The sequence below is a fragment of the Hippoglossus stenolepis genome, chromosome 13 (genome assembly GCF_022539355.2).
Source record: "Hippoglossus stenolepis isolate QCI-W04-F060 chromosome 13, HSTE1.2, whole genome shotgun sequence".
Taxonomy (NCBI): Eukaryota; Metazoa; Chordata; class Actinopteri; order Pleuronectiformes; family Pleuronectidae; genus Hippoglossus; species Hippoglossus stenolepis.
Window position 1 is genome coordinate 13,100,377 of NC_061495.1, and position 16,880 is coordinate 13,117,256.

The 16,880-nt window shown below is 40.3% G+C and overlaps 1 protein-coding gene across 4 annotated transcripts in view; it reads left to right on the forward strand.

Annotated features, from left to right (window-relative positions):
- Positions 1-16,363, forward strand: part of rapgef4a (Rap guanine nucleotide exchange factor 4a) — a 33,498-nt gene extending 17,135 nt beyond the window's left edge. For 3 of the 4 annotated variants that reach the window (XM_035175656.2, XM_035175660.2, XM_035175658.2), the window contains 26 exons: positions 2,561-2,625; positions 3,711-3,761; positions 3,879-3,985; positions 4,862-4,983; positions 5,085-5,268; positions 5,355-5,439; positions 6,240-6,300; positions 6,422-6,498; positions 6,582-6,728; positions 8,070-8,185; positions 9,903-9,988; positions 10,308-10,386; positions 10,505-10,655; positions 11,043-11,131; positions 11,250-11,277; positions 11,368-11,446; positions 12,140-12,286; positions 13,408-13,505; positions 13,750-13,875; positions 14,029-14,207; positions 14,318-14,408; positions 14,485-14,535; positions 14,756-14,843; positions 15,293-15,357; positions 15,461-15,515; positions 15,645-16,363. In XM_035175656.2, coding sequence (XP_035031547.2) covers positions 2,561-2,625; positions 3,711-3,761; positions 3,879-3,985; positions 4,862-4,983; positions 5,085-5,268; positions 5,355-5,439; positions 6,240-6,300; positions 6,422-6,498; positions 6,582-6,728; positions 8,070-8,185; positions 9,903-9,988; positions 10,308-10,386; positions 10,505-10,655; positions 11,043-11,131; positions 11,250-11,277; positions 11,368-11,446; positions 12,140-12,286; positions 13,408-13,505; positions 13,750-13,875; positions 14,029-14,207; positions 14,318-14,408; positions 14,485-14,535; positions 14,756-14,843; positions 15,293-15,357; positions 15,461-15,515; positions 15,645-15,772 — 2,555 coding nt within the window. In that variant the 3' untranslated portion in view covers positions 15,773-16,363. The remainder of the gene's footprint in view (positions 1-2,560; positions 2,626-3,710; positions 3,762-3,878; positions 3,986-4,861; positions 4,984-5,084; positions 5,269-5,354; positions 5,440-6,239; positions 6,301-6,421; positions 6,499-6,581; positions 6,729-8,069; positions 8,186-9,902; positions 9,989-10,307; positions 10,387-10,504; positions 10,656-11,042; positions 11,132-11,249; positions 11,278-11,367; positions 11,447-12,139; positions 12,287-13,407; positions 13,506-13,749; positions 13,876-14,028; positions 14,208-14,317; positions 14,409-14,484; positions 14,536-14,755; positions 14,844-15,292; positions 15,358-15,460; positions 15,516-15,644) is intronic. The other variant, XM_035175657.2, reaches the window with a different exon arrangement.
- The last annotated feature ends 517 nt before the right edge of the window (positions 16,364-16,880 follow it).

Genomic DNA, 16,880 nt, shown 5'->3' on the forward strand with positions numbered 1-16,880 from the left:
AAATATTATATGTTCCAAACAACGATAGCTTTTTAAATAAGTCACATCCGAACCCCTTCTCATCATAAACTTAAATTTATTTAGCGTTTTTAGAAGCTTTCAAAAGTAGATTTGTCTGCATCAGTATTCATCACTGTTTTGAGCTTTGGAGCGATACTGTGACCGCAGAGCAACCTACAGTGCAGGGGATGTACAGTATGAACTCTATGCATGAATTCACCTCGACAGAACTCACAGGAGCATCAAGCAGCTGGAGGCTGATGCACTTCCCTGTACAGTGCATCCACAGCAGCTCGGTGGGTTTGTAGTCAAATGAATAACTCACAGAAACACAAGGCTTTTACGGCACCGCTGTGTCAACAGGTGGATGCTTTTAAAGTCAGCATTGTTTCGCTCACTGTGCTCATGCAGTCAGCACGACTGCACCTGAGCACAAAGCATGAACACAATCATTGGTCAAGACAAGTGTCCAACTGCATCACTCATCTTTCAGCTTTGAAATGTTCAGAGTGAAAGAACTTCTCTTCCCCAGGATATAAAAACATTTCATTTTGTGAGTCTAATGTTGGGATCTGCTCTCACATGCATTAAACATGCTGCTTCTCTACTGATGTGATTGAAATGATGTGACACTTCAATGAACGGCATAATGTCACATGCACCAGCATGACAGCTTCACAGATGTAATGATGGACAGCTGTGTTAACTTCTCAGTGCAGCAACAAAACATGCACAAATTCAACACGGATCTACAGCAAATGAATACATATACACACATATATTCCAAAAAACTGTGAATAATTTGGAGTGACTGCTCTGTTGACACCGGCACAGATCTTATATTTTACAACTTTTCTAAGATCATTTTCCTTGAAGGACATTGGTTTTTCCCAGCAGTCATGTGGTTAAAATGCACAAAAACACATTTTATGCAACGTGATGGTGAAATATAGAAGAATCTTCAGTGACCAGGAATCACACAGAGCTTTGTCCACAGAGCTGAAGCTGATACAGATACTTTGTTCCTGGACATGTAGCCTCAAGTCTACACATCCGGCCTTGTACCACTTTCTCCACTGATTCTGTGTCTGTTCTGTGGTATCAGCAGTCTGAGAGGCACTGCTAAGAATAGCTGCGTTTTTTTTCCTCTCCCTGCAGATACAGTTGTGACTGAGCAACCTTGACTGAATATACTATGCTATTGGTCCTGGAGGGAGGGGATCAGCACAGTGCAGCAGGCTTAGGGCTCTGAATACTGAGAAATCACCACACCCCTCTGACAAACGCCCTCAGTATAAACACTAACAAAACTATTTCTCTACTGGTTGGTCAAATTGAATGAACCCCATGTTAAGCAATAGAGTCTAATATACATTTTAATTAATGATAAATCTAAGTCACATCTCCTGTTTCTTTCAGAACAGTTCAGAACGCATTTGTAACTAGTTTCCAGTTTTCACCTAAAGGAATGCACATGAAAGCCCAAATAATTTATTATTCTGAGAGAACAACTGAAAACGTATTCACTGAGGAGGCAGACATGAGAAAAAAAGTATACATAAATTACTGATAAAGTTATGTTGGTGAAGCAAAAGTTTAAAAAACACTAGTGGACTGTAGGCTCACATGATGACATCCAAACCACAAAAATAATATCTTCAAACAGTGGATCTATAGATGAACCTGATTGTTTTAACCAGAAATGTCTGAAGATGGCACCATTAAAAAACACAATATAAATATCGTTAAATACCTTCATGCCCTTCAATGACACTGCCCAGGATTTATAATACTAGTTGTTTTAATGTTAAAGTTTGATGTAATGTTTAGACCCTACTGAACTTTATTTTACACAGCAAACCTGTGAGGCAGCTACAGTGATGCAAAATAACGTCAGCTGGCATATAATAAGGATGAAAGATTCAGAATTTTGCTCAACCTTCAAAGATGGACAGGTGCAAATCACATGTTTGCGGCCATAGCAATGTCCCCAGCTTTAATACTGTGCTGAGGAATTTATGTGTATATTTAATGTTTCGATCAATTGACTCAAATGTGAACATAAGGGCTTTACTGAGAGAAACTGGAACAAACGTCTGTATGTGTTTTTTAACCCTGTGGACTTATATTTTACATTTTATATATTTGATATATATTGATATTATTTTCTGTATTTTATTTATCATAATTATATTGTTATATTAGTATAGTTAAACTAACTTAATGTATTCTGCATTTATTTCGATGCTCTAAAGCCACAATAAAAATATGTGTTTATATGTACAGTAAAACAGGGGTTTTCAAAGATTAATTTGTCTTTTCATGGAATAGATGCAGCCTCTTGTTTGCTGGAGGAAACTTTACTCGTTGGTATGAGCTGATAAAGCAGAGTGAAGCACGGGACCCTTGCGGGACCAACACTTTAATAGGGTTAAATAGAGGAGGATTGAGCAAAAATGGGACAAGCTCAAGGTCTTAACTCCCTTTTCATTGATCCTCATGTTCTTCCTCTATTTACTTTACAGTGTATTGTAATATATGCTCTGTTCTTCTCATACAGGAATGCCGGACAAAGAGAACATCAGCAACAACTCATTTGTTCCAGGATCCAAACACCAGAATAAGGTAATTTCTTTGACACTTTGCAAGCTAACACATGTGAATTATTTAGTATAACACTAACCGTAATGGGGCATGTTATGAAAGACAGAGAAGGGCTGGGGGGTGTTGGGACAGAGCTGTTGTCACGGCCTTGTTCCCGTCTAGCAGAGTGTCATTGTACATTTTGGCAGCCTTAGTTACGGCTAATATTTTGGGTTGGAAATCAGCGAGGAATGTGAAGTTTGTTTAAAGTCTAAATATAAATAAGTTGACAGGAGCTCTTGTCTCCATCCTGTACAGTTCCTGTCCCACCTTTCTCCTGTTGTCGTTTCCTGGCCACTGGGACGATAACGTGACACCGCAGTAGATATATGGTGCCCTGTGCTTTGTTCCTATACCCAAGGAACAACACAGCGACAAGATTTTGCAGTTATATAAAAAGTGGATTCCATAACACATTTTTCTCTTATGTAACAAACAAAACACTGCTTTAACGTACAGTATATAAATAATAAGTATAAAAGCTGAGTGGAGTAATTCTCTTGTTAATAAAAGATGAGCTTTAAAGCCGTCACATAAATGCATGAGTTAACGCTGCTCTCTGGAGCATGCACAATGCACTTTAAATGTCACAACCCCGCAGCCCACCCCCACCAATGGTCCCAGTGGAGAAAGAGAAACACTTACAACACAATATCTATGTCCCATTTGAGCAATTGAAGGCAACTGTGTGGGAACACACTATTATTTGAACTCAGAAGCAATATAGAAAGCCATAAGTTCAATTAAAATTGACAGCTAACAAACACATAATGTCGACTGTGAGTCATACAGGAGCGGTGGAAAAGGCGTCCAGCGGTCTGCCGCGAGAGGAAAATCACCCGATATTTAACTAGACCGGTTTGACTTGTTGTTGCTGTTGTTGTCCTGGTGCCTGTTATTGCCAATTACTGGACTGTTGTGTTCCGAGACAACAAACCTTTAATTTCACCCCGTTTTTCTGTAACGTTTAATTTTCTGCCACCGGAGGAGCCTCACCTCCCCTCTCATCCATGATGTCTTTTCTTTGCAGTTCCACTTATTTTTTTGTTTCATTTTATTTTTTGCAGAAGTCATTCATTGAAAGCGCAGCCAAACCCAATCCTAAATGCATTTCTCAGGTAGTAAACTCACCTTCTGTAATGTAGGGCTCAGCTATCACCTGTTACTCAGTTGGACTCTATTGTGCTGTGATTTGACTTTTGTCTTTGATTTGACTTTAATTCTATCACCTATAGGTTCCCTCAGAGAAGATCTTGCGGGCTGGGAAGATTCTCCGTAACGCCATCCTCTCCAGGGCGCCGCACATGATTAGGGACAGGAAGTACCACCTGAAAACATATAGGTTGGTTGACATTTTTAAACATTTTATCAAGAAATAGTTTGTCAGTAAGCTAGCATTAGCTTGAAAACAAAATAAAGATACTAACACGATAAAATAAGTATCATCATTTATTGTAATCCTCACATCAACTTCATGTGTCAGTTCTGTATTTACAGCTTGTTGTGCTGCCCCCAAGTGGCAAAAAATCAATTAACGTGTAAAGGATCTGTGTGGGTGCAAACCGTAGACTGTATATAAAGATGGACATAACTGCTGCCCAATAGTGAAGCCAAAGCATCTTGATCGCCCTCTGGTGGCTGGCTGCATCATAAACTCCACCTCCTCCTTGCTAGCATATGGGACATTGACCAAACTAAAGATTACACGTCAATTACATTTTTCTCAAAGATGGTTTCTGTCATTTTCGTTAGTTCTTATCACACTGACATTTGTTCAAAAGGGTGAAACGTCATGATTGACAGTTGACTCACAATTGGTCCTGTGTGTGTATTGGTGGGACCTCGATGCCGTGGCTCCATCCCACGATCGTTACTGTGCTGACTCCAAATGCACAAGATAGCAGCGCTTGTATCTGGGATATTTTGGCTTCATATCTAGATAGTGGGAGGAAGTGGAGACATGACGTCCATCTTTATCTACAGTCTATGGTGGAAAATGAAAAACTTATATGCCTTCGTTACATTCTATGGGTTCTGTGGAAAATTGGAAAGTGTGTAACTTTATCATAAGCAGGCTTATGTCGGTTACTTTTAATTTTAATACAACAGATAGACAAAGCTACTCAATAATAGATAATTAACTAATATTACACAATAGGCATGTTGCATAATTTCTCGGCCTTATGTCAAATCTAATATTGACTTGTGTCTTTGCCAGGCAGTGCTGTGTGGGGACAGAGTTGGTCGACTGGCAAATGCAGCAGAGCTCGTGCGTCCACTCTCGTATCCAAGCTGTGGGCATGTGGCAGGTGCTGCTGGAAGAAGGTGTTCTCAACCACGGTGAGACTCTGCGTGACGCCTGTGTCTGCACACATGTGAGTGAGCAACAGAGCTTTTAAATTTAGGCCCCGCGCTGTCTGTGTTGTGTTGTGTTGACGCAGTGGACCAGGAGCTGATCTTCCAGGACAAGTACCTCTTCTACCGCTTCCTGGACGATGAACAGGAGGATGCCCCCCTGCCCAGCGAGGAGGAGAGGCAGGAGAGCCAGGAGGAGCTGCAGGACACCCTGCTCCTCCTCTCGCAGATCGGACCTGACGCCCACATGAGGATGATTCTGAGGAAACAGTACGGCTTTAAATATCTGAAGTAATATTTAATGAAGTGCAACAGTATAAAGGAATAATTTCCTTTACGTGATTCCTGTTTTACAGTCCATCTGAAAGAACAGCAGATGATTTGGAGATCATTTATGAGGAGCTGCTCCATATCAAGGCCTTATCTCATCTATCCACCACTGTGAGTAGAAATTCTCCATCAGTGAGTTTGTCAGTTTCAACTGTTTCTCTCTCCTGTGGCGATAAAAACACGTGCTCAGCCTCTCAGATATTTAGAATCAGAGTAGGGACAGTGAGAGAAAAGATGCAAAGATGCAAAGATGCAAACACACACGCCCGTATGTATCTCATCTCACTCCAGATCATCACTTACAGCAGTGGTGGATCTAGGATTTTCTTAATCAGGGGACATAAAGGGGCCAAAACTTATACAAAGGGGACAATTGTATGTCCAATTCCCATTCCTGATTGAGTAATTTAAGTTCATTCCTTGTTTATTTTTAGCTCTATAGCTTTGAGCGAAGCCACACATCGATAAATTTATTTTGAAAAACGTCTTTGTTCAAGCACATTGTGTATTTCAAAAAAGATTTGAAAATTCTGAACAGAATGTACTATTTATTGTTAGTATTGTTAATAACTGACTAGTTTATGTATAAAAATCAGATTTCAGTTGGGGTCAGTGCCCCCCTGGCCCCACCCACAGATCCTCCCCTGACTATATGATGTTTGGATACATGTTCTACAGGTAATATTATTAGTTTGTGCTGCTATTGAGATTCATGGACACTGTAAAACACGTAATGTGAGAACATCTGGAAACTGCATATTCTTTTAATGGATAATAACCTTCATGTTTTACACCAGTGAGGGATTTGACTTGCAGGAAAGTAGAGTGATATTTTTGGCTGCTCCCCGTGGCACCGCTAAGTAAAAGGAAAGTGTTTTAAAATTGAGCTCCCTCATTATAAATCTGCACAGGTGAAAAGAGAGCTGGCAGGAGTACTGATCTTCGAGTCTCATGCGAAATCAGGAACAGTGTGTGAGTGTTTTGATAAAACTGATGTGATTGATTTATTCATAACTGCATTACATAAATACAACAATTCCAAGATTAGACACTATCAGTCTTTCTCTCTGATATGATTTGTTCTCTCTCCCAGTGTTCAATCAAGGGGAGGAGGGCACGTCATGGTACATTATTCTGAAGGGCTCAGTCAATGTCGTCATATATGGAAAAGTAGGTATTTTGTTCAAATCGGATAAAAATGTGAAAAGCATGAAGATACTGATGTGTGATCCGGGGGGTGCTGTGCTCCTCAGGGTGTCGTCTGCACGCTTCATGAGGGGGACGACTTTGGGAAACTGGCTCTAGTCAACGACTCCCCCCGTGCTGCGTCCATTGTCCTGCGAGAGGACAACTGTCACTTCCTGAGAGTAGACAAGGAGGACTTCAACAGGATATTGAGGGTGAGTTTCTGTGTCTACTGATGTCATTACAGCAACTGTAAAAAAACAACAACACACTAATGCCCTCTGTTGGCGAAGACTCAGCAGAGCAGCTATAAGTGCATCCTTAGAGAGAGAGAGAGAGAGAGAGAGAGAGAGAGAGAGAGAGAGAGAGCGAGAGAGAGAGCACACCAGCCCTCTGCAGCCATTAGCTCATGCCATTAAATGTGAAATATGGTGACTCATGTAGCTCCAAGCTAGAGATAACACACAGATTTGGGGTTTAATCCGCTGTAGGGGCAAAACTTTGTTATGTGACAAACTTCCATCTGGGAACTCATAAATGCTGAGCTTGAGCTGGAGCAGCTTTGCTTCTTACAGTTTAACATAGTGAAGAGACATCATATCCTGTACGATGCTCCAGCAGGTCAGATTGTAAAGAAACCGAACACCGAAAAATAAACTATTACAAGTTGAATAAAATTATCAAATCAAATAATAATCAATATTTTGAATGATTTGTTGATGTTGTGTTGGATATGATGACATCACTGCTTTTTATCACCATTTTTCAAAACCCGCAATGTAACTTTAAAGTGATAAACTGATTATTGCCAAAACGTTGTGATCTATATTCCAACTATTTATTAGAGCTAGATAAAATTTAGACTCAGTAAAATAATCTAAACATTCATTGTACATTGTAAACATTCAACATGTCACCAAAATTTGGCCTGACATGGTTTCCATGGTGGTTTCTATGGAAACATTAGGATCTCCATCTCCAGTTCATTGTGAGAAAAGATTAAGTTTATTCATCCCTAGTTTACAAAATGTCACATTTCTTATGAGGTAAAAGAAACACATCATACTAGAAACAAAACATCCAATTAGTGGGTGTTTTAAACTAAACTGACTTGAATTGCAGTTGTTTCCTTATTATATGTTTCTCAGTCTGTATCATGAGTCAAAACAATGCAGTCCATTACAGTGTGAGGAGCTTTGTGTAAACCTGGGGTCAGTGTGGTTGTGGTTGTGTGTTGACTCTGCACTGGATAAACCATCTCCTCCACTCTGCTCTGTGGCCGGGGCCCGGTGTTAATGACACTGTCTCTGCAGCAGGGACCATTAATACTAGTTCTGGTTCAGAGAGCAGAGTCAAACCTCACTGCAAGTACCAGATGATTGTGTGATGGTGTAAACACTGTGCCCAGTTTATGACGCTTCATTTTCACTCAGCTGTGGAGGAGACAGCATCTTATGCACAGGATCAGACAGAACTGACAAAACAACCTACATAATCATGGGTCTTTACATTAAAATGCTTAATATCTATGTACTTTATTTATTGTGTGTGTGAAGGACGTGGAGGCCAACACGGTGCGTCTGAAGGAGCACGGTCAGGATGTTCTAGTGCTGGAGAAGAGTCTCAGCAGCAGTCAAAGCTCCGTCCATGGAGCCTCGTCCTCCCATTACAAGTAAATGTACCCTCCACTGCACTTCACACATTACTGAAGAAACAGCGCCCTCTGCAGCCACACATGGTGACTCATTCTGTTGGGATAAACATACAACACATTCATGTAGAGAACAAACAAAGCCTATCAATTCCTCATGATTCCCGGCTTCCTGAACCAGAAAAGCTGCCACTACAACAAATGCACCAAACTCTGTTTAGAATTTTTGAAATTTTAAGTTTCTTCGCTGAATATTGGAGATAAACACAGATTTTTAATGAGTCTTTTTGACTGATCTACAGTTCAGCTTTACTCTTGAACTTTCTGACAATTAAAGCTATGACCATCAGTCAGTTCTACACTTCTCACAGGAGATTGTACCCACTCACCGAAGTTACAAAGAGCAAGAACAGACGTGTGGGAATGAAAGAGGAAACATTCTCCTGATTCCAAGTCAGTGAACCATCAAACTTTTGAAGCTGCTATTTAAGGTTTGAAAAAAAGTTGCATACTTCAACAACTTCAACAGCTGTTCTGAGTCAGAAAACAAGTAAACTGCAGGTGACCTTTTTTAAGTATTCTATATTTTTCTCATTGCCAACATGAAAAGACTACAGTCAACAATACATTAGGCTGTCTTCCAATACTTTCTACAGCTCATCTTTGACTAAATCCTGTTTTTTCCTACTGAAGACTTAAATATTTCATAATTTGGTCACAAAGGGTCTAGGAAAAATCTTGACTGGTCACTAATGGTGACAAGGGGACCTTTAATATCCAGACCCTGAGACTTTGGAACTCCCTGCCTGGAGTTCTCAGGCTGGCCACCTCAGCCTCTTCTCAAGACTCACTTTTATCCTATGTCTTATTTTTAACTGTTGGTGTTTGTCCTTCATTCTAAATGATCTTATCTTGCTTAGTAAGTTAAAATTGAAAATTTAGATTCTTAAAATTCAGTTTTATTGTAAAGCACTTTGTAACTCTTTTTAGAAGTTTTCCTATTACAGCTAGTTCTGTAGTTCGTAGCAAACTTTACTCAGATTAGAAAATGCATTCATAGATGGTTGGTTTTCGTCTTCTCCAATGAGAAAAAAACAAAAATATCGCCCAACCTTCTCCTTGAAGATGCTGTAATTTCCTGGAGAATTATATCTGTCAAAAGAAAATGCCTCCCGACCACACAGGCTGCACGAGCACATCCTGTGCACTGCGGCCGACAAGTGTTTTCTTGACAGAGGCGTCTGTCACTGCACCACAGTCGCAGTAATATAAGGAGACACATTAATGGTAATGATGAACTGGAGCTCTTACGGGTAAGAAAGGGACCTGGCAAGTCACGACTGACTCATTCGGGGTCGCCCTCTAATCAGCTGCTCTCCTCACACATGAGAGTCCACGCTCTCCCCCGTGAGTGGGGGAGACACAGTGTTGCTTGTGTGGCTGCCATCAAGTAATATTGTCGCTGGATTGTTTTCATTCTCCTTCACAGCGAAGATCCCCATGTATATATATATTTTTTTCTTCTTTTGGGGCTTCACTGATAGTACTTAGCCCAGACTCCTCTTAATCTGTAGCCGAGAACTGTGTGATTGTAAATAGGATTGTTATCAAATGAAGCAATCACACACACACGCAAGTTCAAGCGTAACACAAATCGGATCGAGGGCCGCAGTTGTGTCATTAAGCCTCGAGAGCCGGTGTTTCTTGATTAGTGAAGGGTGTGTTTCACTCTGTCCAGATACAGGGTGATGTCGGGGACACCGGAGAAGATTTTGGAGCACCTCCTTGAAATGATGCGATTGGATTCCCAGTTCACGGAGTCAGGTAAAACAGCTCAGCATGAAACATTCACTGTGGCGGATTAGAGCCCTTTAAATATAATCTGTCACAATGATGATCATTTACTCTGAGGGGTTTTCTTCCATGCAGCATGTTCATTCTCTGCTCTGTCCTCCACTCCCGCTCTGCACTGACCCACTTGTTCTCATCTATAATTAGCCACACATCACAGAGCTGATCTAATTACTCTCGCTTGTGTGGGTACATATGGTTTTCATTTGCCTGTCAGAGGTGACAGGGACTGTTTGATCTGCTCTTACATGGCAGGTGTGTGACGTGAGCTCCTTTGTTTTTTCTGTCACAGATTCAGCCCTGGACGACTTTGCGCTCATGCACTGCGTCTTCATTCCAAACAGCCAACTGTGTCCCGTGTTGATGGCCCAATATCCTTTGCTACCCTAATGTTCTTTTCCGGTGCTGATGAACTGACACGAGAACAAGAACATAAACGTGCTGCTCTGCTGTATAGTTACATGGTTTTGATCTTTGACTGCGGTGCACCTACCATGCCCAGGCCCTGCAGGGCTCTGAGCAGGAGAAGCTGGATTACACACTGAACAACAAGCGCAGGGTGATTCGCCTGGTGATGCAGTGGGCAGCTGTGCATGGAGATCAGCTGCAGGAGGAGGACCTGTCAGTGGCCTTCCTACAGGTCGGCCTCTAGATATGAATGCTGATTTAACCCCTGAACACAATAAAATCAATGGGAATACACTTTGATTATCAATGTAAAGTAAATGAAAGTTTTTTTTTAAATATAAATTGTACAATAACAATAGTTATAACTCAGAACATACTTAGTCTTTATTTTGTGACCTTTATTTTGAAAAATCCAGTATATATAATTTAAAAATAAATAAATAAATATATATATTATGAGCTACAGGTGTCACTTGTAGAGATGTGCTTCCTATTGCTTTGGTTTGAAGACTTAGAATAAGAGTTTCTGTTATTAAATGCTTACAACATTATGTGATGTATGCACAGTTGTTACCGTTCTATACTTTCTATGAAGTGCACTTTCATGTTTGTTTTGCAGGAGTTCTTGGTGTCTGTGTCTGATGATGCCAAAGGGATTCCAGCCCTCAGAGATCAGCTCACACAGCTGGAGAGAATAGTAAAGCACAAGTAAGTTAGTGTCTCAGTGGGAAAGAAATAAAGATCTGTCATTCAAAAGTGCTTATATTCATAATATAGACAAGTCACTTTATCGGTTGGACTTTGGCTCTTTTTTTTCATGTTGTAGCACTGAAGCCAGAGTCTCACAGAAAAAGGTAAAACTGACTCATTCATTTTCAAATTAAAGGTCTAATTTGTTATATTGTGACTACTTGTCGACCTAAACGTGTTAAATTTGGTCACAGCACAACGTCCTCCTGCGACACTTCAGCATGGGCAATGAGAAGCTTCAGAAGCGTCAGCCCATTAAGAGTCATGATGAAAGTGAGTAAAGAATGCGTCTCCACCCACAGACTGTTCAGGCCTTTTCTATTATATAACATTGTCTTTACCTCAGCTGGTCTTCATGAGACACTTTTGATGGAGTGGGTGGTGTTTTTGTTCATTTTGAAGCAGCAGCAGAAAAAGGACAATGGACGTTTTCAGCTCAAAGTGAACATCCTCGACTTTCACTCTGATTGAATCGTTGCTTTTCCATTGGTCCTTCTAATCAACTCTAAATGAATTAATATCTGATACTTGAAACATAAGTGATTAATCTATTTAAAAATCGGACCTTGTATTGACTGCCACCATATGGTACCAAGTCAAGGGTTTTGGCAGAAAGGATTTCCTTGTTTGATGTGGATTTTCTTGATGAATAACGAGTCATTGTTGTCTTTACCCGCTGTTATGGGGATTTCTGTTTGCATAACCTGAGCTAAAGACAGTTTTTGTTGTAGGAAGTGATTTCTAACCTCTTTTCTATATTATACCTTTACATAAAGCAAAGTGTATTGTTTGATTTGGAGAACTATATCAAGGATTTGACAAGAAAAGTAAAGATTAGAGAAAATTCTGAAAGATAAAAATCATCCTGTGATGCCTCAGATTTATTTTGTGATTGCCAGGTTGTCAAATTTTTGAATATTAATCCAAAAAGTACTGCTTCTTAATTGCTCTGATTCATTTCTCCAGTTCTGTTCAAAGTCTACTGCTGCGATCATACCTACATCACAATCCGGGTCCCTGTCGCCACCTCAGTCAGGGAGGTCATCGGTGCTGTGGCCGACAAGCTGGGGTCAGCGGAGGACCTGGTCCTGGTCAACCTCAGTTCGGCAGGAGGTGAGAGCAGCGGCAGCTACGTGTTAACCAAGTCGACGGAGCAAGCATGGTGTTGTAATACTAATTAATCCCCCGGCTGATTTAGTGAGAAACGAGGTGCGTTTCGCAGCGAGTTTGCTGACTGTGACAGGAGGTGCCAAAAAAAAACGCCCTTTAAAGCAGCTCGAGAGAAAGAAAAAAACCTGAGCTCAGTTTTTTCATGACATTTAGCACGAGGCTGTTGGTGTTGGCTGCTCCTCGCTGCAGTCATGTTCCTTTGTCTCTGCCAGGGATGTCGAATGCAGCTCCTACTTGTCCACACTTGACTCGTGCTCTCTGCAAGTCAAAACAAAAACACAGCAGGGGCAAGGAAATTAAATGGTTTAAATATCTTTCACATGAGAAAACATTTCCATGAGAGAGTTCTTAAAAGCCCGATGGTGCAATGTTATAATTTAATGGAACATGGTGTTGCAGCGTGCACCGTATGCTGTTGACTCATTAGCAGGATGCTGCCATGAAACTGTGAAACTGAGGCTTTTTAATCAATTGAACCACTTTGTGCCAGAAAAGAAAAATCAAGGAGAAGTCTGGCACCACCAAAGTCACTCGTCTTCACTGGGAACCATGAATGTTTGTACAAAATATCATGGTGATCCATGAAATAGTTGTTGAGATCATAGGTGCTGCTCCACTGGGTGCTCTGAACCGTTGTCTGCCCGACCCTGAAATATAAAACTATAAAATAACAACCCAAACATCTACTAAATATTAAAAAATGCATTAGTTCTCACTAACCATTGTCATTACTTTTTTATAATCGTAGATTGGATCCTCCAGAGCGACACTGTGATTGGTGGTTATGGTCTAAAGCAGGTGACTGACAGCAAAATAACCAATCACAGACGCGTGGTCCCACCAGTTGATCCAATCTAGCAACAACTGGGATGTTTGACATACTGGTGAATTTAGCCTGGACTGTATGCTGGTACACATAGAATCCCCTTATGGTTACGATTTCATTTTATACTTGGATTTTAATGATACATTTAAATGAAATGCAGGGCAACATTTCCCATAAAATGACCCTTAAAAGTCTGAATCTGTTCGTAACCTGTGTGTCTCATGTTTTCATGTGACAGAGAAAGCGATCTTCAAGCCCAACGATGTGTCAGTCTTCTCCACTCTCAGCGTAAATGGACGTCTGTTTGCCTGCAGACGGGACCAGTTGGATTCTTTAGTGAGTTAACTAAAATGGAAATGTGTTAATTCTTGAATTGAATTGTAATGTTTATTCTTGTGAGCAGCCAAAGTGATTTTGTGTCATTTTGTTGACTTCTGTTCAACATTTGATATATTTTTTCCATGACAATATGTTTCCTTTTAGATTTGATATATTTCAGATTTTGTTAATTTATTCGAATTTTAAACACAGTAAATTACTTGATAATCAATTATAAGACAGTGTTTTCCATTTTTTCCAGACCCCTATACCTGAGCAGGAGGGCCCATCGACAGGGTCACAGTCCGGCTTTGAGTTGATGAGCTCTAAGGATGTGGCTTATCATGTGACCTCGTATGACTGGGAGCTCTTCCACTGTGTGCATGAGGTATCACGGAGAGACCATGTACCTTTAGCACATCTGATTCATTGTAGGGTGTCTCCCACGAGGTTCACAGCATTGCAGACCTGTTTTATTTAGTTAATCTGGTTTTTTATTCATCAGAAGAATAACAGAAGAATAATTGTGTGTATCTCACAGCTCGAGCTCCTCTTCCACACCTTCGGGAGGCAAAATGTGAAGAAAACCACCGTGAACCTGGATCTGTTCCTGAGGAGGTTTAATGAGATTCAGTTCTGGGTGATCTCAGAGATGTGTCTGTGTTCTCAGCTCAGTAAGCGCGTTCAGCTTCTCAAGAAGTTCATCAAGATCGCTGCGCAGTGAGTTTACCTCGTGTCACTGTTCATTCTTTAACTAAATTTAATTTATGTTGAATGCAGTTTATGCTTATTCGCTCCACTATCTTATCTTTTCATGTTTCCTGTCAAAGCTGTAAGGAGTACAGGAACCTGAACGCCTTCTTTGCCGTCATTATGGGCCTGAGTAACCCTGCAGTGAGCCGGCTCAGTCAGACCTGGGAGGTGGGTGTACAGATTTGTGCTTGTGTCTCTTCAAAATGACTAAAATCTTAATATCTGCTGTTATATGTGTTCACAGAAACTTCCCAACAAATTCAAGAAGTTTTACTGTGAATTTGAAAACTTGATGGTAAGCGAAAAATAACTTATTCAAACTTTTTTTTTTACTTCAAAGTGTGTTGATCTTCTTGTTTTTGTCTGAGCAAACACTGAATAAAAAAGTCACGAGGATTATTGCACCGTCAGCTGCTCCCTGTGGGTTTATAGCAGTGTCACCCTTGGCCACGTCTGTGATGGATCTGTTTATCGCAGCGACGGCAGATCTCACAACAGTGTGACTGTTTCCACAGGACCCGTCCAGGAACCACCGAGCATACCGACTGACAGTCGCCAAGCTGGAGCCTCCCATCATTCCCTTCATGCCACTGCTGATCAAAGGTTAGAGCCGTTTATTATATGACTGTTTATTGTAACATCAGTTTGACCAGTGCATCACAATAGTTTTTGTTGTGTTTATGCTACATTGACAGTTTTATCCAGTAGGTGATTTGTTGAGTTGTAATGCATGTGGGCAAAAATAATTCAACAATACATGGCACATTTTTGACCAAACTTGGTGTGAATATTTCCTGGGTGTGTTTCTCAGTATGATTAACTTTTAGAGCTGATAAGTAAAGGCTTGGGATGTGGAGCACGACAAATCCTGCATTAGAGAAGTGTATGCCTGTTGCATGAATGCACACAGCAAAAGCTATAAACCGAGTTTATGCCGAATCCTGCCTGGAAGAAAATAAAATCTTTATGGATGGCTGAATTGACGGAGGATAGTATTTTTTTCCATCTTTGCTCTTACTTGATCACTTACTGCTTGTCATTGTCTTTTCCAGACATGACCTTTACTCACGAGGGCAACAAGACATTTATTGACAATTTGGTCAATTTTGAAAAAATGGTGAGACTCTGGAGGTGCAGAGGATTGATCTAATGGTGAAAATCTTTATCTTGTAATTTATCAGTTAATTCCTGGTATGTGACTGTTGCTCTTTGTCGTTCAGCGGATGATTGCTAACACGGTCAAGATAGTGAGACACTGTAGGAGCCAGCCATTCAGTAAGTGGCAATATTTGATAAGAAATCATTTTATAGAGACTTTAAAGATCTCTGTTGATTTATAGAGAATAACGTTTATTGTCTTCCTCGTTTTTTCTCCGTCACTACCTGCCTTTTCAATTTAATCAGGCCCAGATTCGCCTTTGGCCAGCAAGACCCACCCGGAGGTTCGGACCTACGTTCGTCAGCTCAACGTGATCGACAACCAGCGGACGCTAACTCAGCTCTCCCATGAACTTGAGCCTCGCCGGTCTTGAAACCACTCAGGGACAGAGATGTTCCACTCTCATGCTGCTTCGCTTCATGCCACCATGGGATGAACTTACTCCAGTGCAGGCAATCACCTGGAGGACCTTATGTCATATCCCATCATGAGATATCGTTTCAGACGCAGTTGCCTGACTCGCTTGGCCTTTTATTACAGTAATTTGTAATATTCTAACAACAGTGATTGTTGTCGCTGAAGTACCTCTCATATCACTGTGCTGCAGATACCACCATTATCTCCGACTCACACAAGAGGGACAGTTGAAAAAATCTTTGGTGGATCTCATTCATCAGAATACTGTGTAAAATGCCAGATGTCAACATACAGTATGTGATGCTGATGCTTTAACAAGTTGCCATACTATTCCTGATATCCAGTTATTTCATAACTTTTGTATCAAACCATATTTATACATATTTAAATTTGTGAGATTCATATGTGTTGTAAATTGTTTATAAATATTTATTTTGACATCAGCATGCGGGGGATCATGATTTTTATCGATGTGAGCACATTTCTCGTTTCTGAATGTCTAAAAAAAACCTTGTGTGTTCTGCAAATATTAAATATTTTAGATGTATTTGTTTGTTGTATTGTTGTTCCTGTTTTGAATTCAAACATCATATATTAAAATCTCAAGAACCAGTTTATTGAAACAAACAGTTACTGAGGCAGATTTACTTTAGTTAAAAGCCCAGTTTGATTCAGGTTTTGTCCCGGGCATCCTCATGAGCAAGACAAAACTGAAATTCAATTGTCATTCATGATATATTGGATTCAGCTCTTAGGGAATACATTTTTTTTTGAGAAATATAATCCTGAGTATAAGTTCAACAGCTGATGATAAACGTTGTTCTACGTTCTCATGATTCTTTTCCAGGAGCACATGGGATGATTTTGAGTTCTTACAATTTTATGATGGTAAATTCTTTAAAATTAAGAGGAAAACTTTTGATCAAGTTACACATTCACTACTGTTTGGTAAAATAATTCAGTTATATGGAGTTATAAAGGTTACAACAATTCATTTTTGTGGTCCTCAACAGATGAGCCTAAACAATGTTTATGTGCTTCACACTATTCTTATAACCTGTTTT